This window comes from Suricata suricatta, unplaced genomic scaffold, assembly GCF_006229205.1.
Source record: "Suricata suricatta isolate VVHF042 unplaced genomic scaffold, meerkat_22Aug2017_6uvM2_HiC HiC_scaffold_42539, whole genome shotgun sequence".
Taxonomy (NCBI): Eukaryota; Metazoa; Chordata; class Mammalia; order Carnivora; family Herpestidae; genus Suricata; species Suricata suricatta.
Window position 1 is genome coordinate 1 of NW_021889923.1, and position 651 is coordinate 651.

General features: G+C 44.5%; 1 protein-coding gene across 1 annotated transcript; it reads left to right on the top strand.

Moving 5' to 3' along the window:
* Positions 1-109: 109 nt before the first annotated feature.
* On the top strand, positions 110-646 carry LOC115285119 (putative acyl-coenzyme A thioesterase 6; the record flags this gene model as incomplete). Its single annotated transcript, XM_029931497.1, has 1 exon — positions 110-646. A coding segment is annotated over one exon (537 nt), but the record flags the coding sequence as incomplete, so codon positions are not given.
* Between the last annotated feature and the right edge of the window lie 5 nt (positions 647-651).

A 651-nucleotide genomic window follows, 5' to 3' on the forward strand; every position in this document is an offset into this window, starting at 1 on the left:
CACTTGAGCTTAGTGGATTCTTGCATTCAAAAGAGTAAGCAAATGACGTTTAAGAAACCTAGCTAGAGAATATACAATCCCTGCTTTGTCCTCCATTTACAAATTCGAGGCTTGTTCTCTCTTTTTCAGGTGAAAGGCCCTGGTGTTGGGCTTCTTGGCTTCTCCAAAGGAGGTGACCTGTGTCTCTCAATGGCCTCTTTCTTGAAGGGCATCACAGCCACTGTACTTATTAATTCTTGTGTGGCCAACACAATGACTCCTCTATATTACAAGGATATGATTATTCCCAGTCTTGGCAGTGACCCTGGGAGATGTGTAACGACTGACTCAGGAGTTTTGATTTTTATGGGTTTTTGGGATAATCCACTGGAGGAACCCAACTACCATAGTATTATTCCATTGGAAAGGGCCCAGGGGCCCTTCCTGTTTATTGTTGGCATGGATGATCATAACTGGAAGAGTGACTTCTATGCTCAGATAGCCTCTGAACGGTTAGAAGCCCATGGGAAAGACAGACCCCAGATAATCTACTACCCAGGAACTGGTCATTGTATTGAACCACCTTATTTTCCTGTTTGCAGAACTTCTGTGCATACAGTTTTAGGCCAACCAATACTCCATGGAGGTGAGCCAAAGGCACAGGCTTGGGCA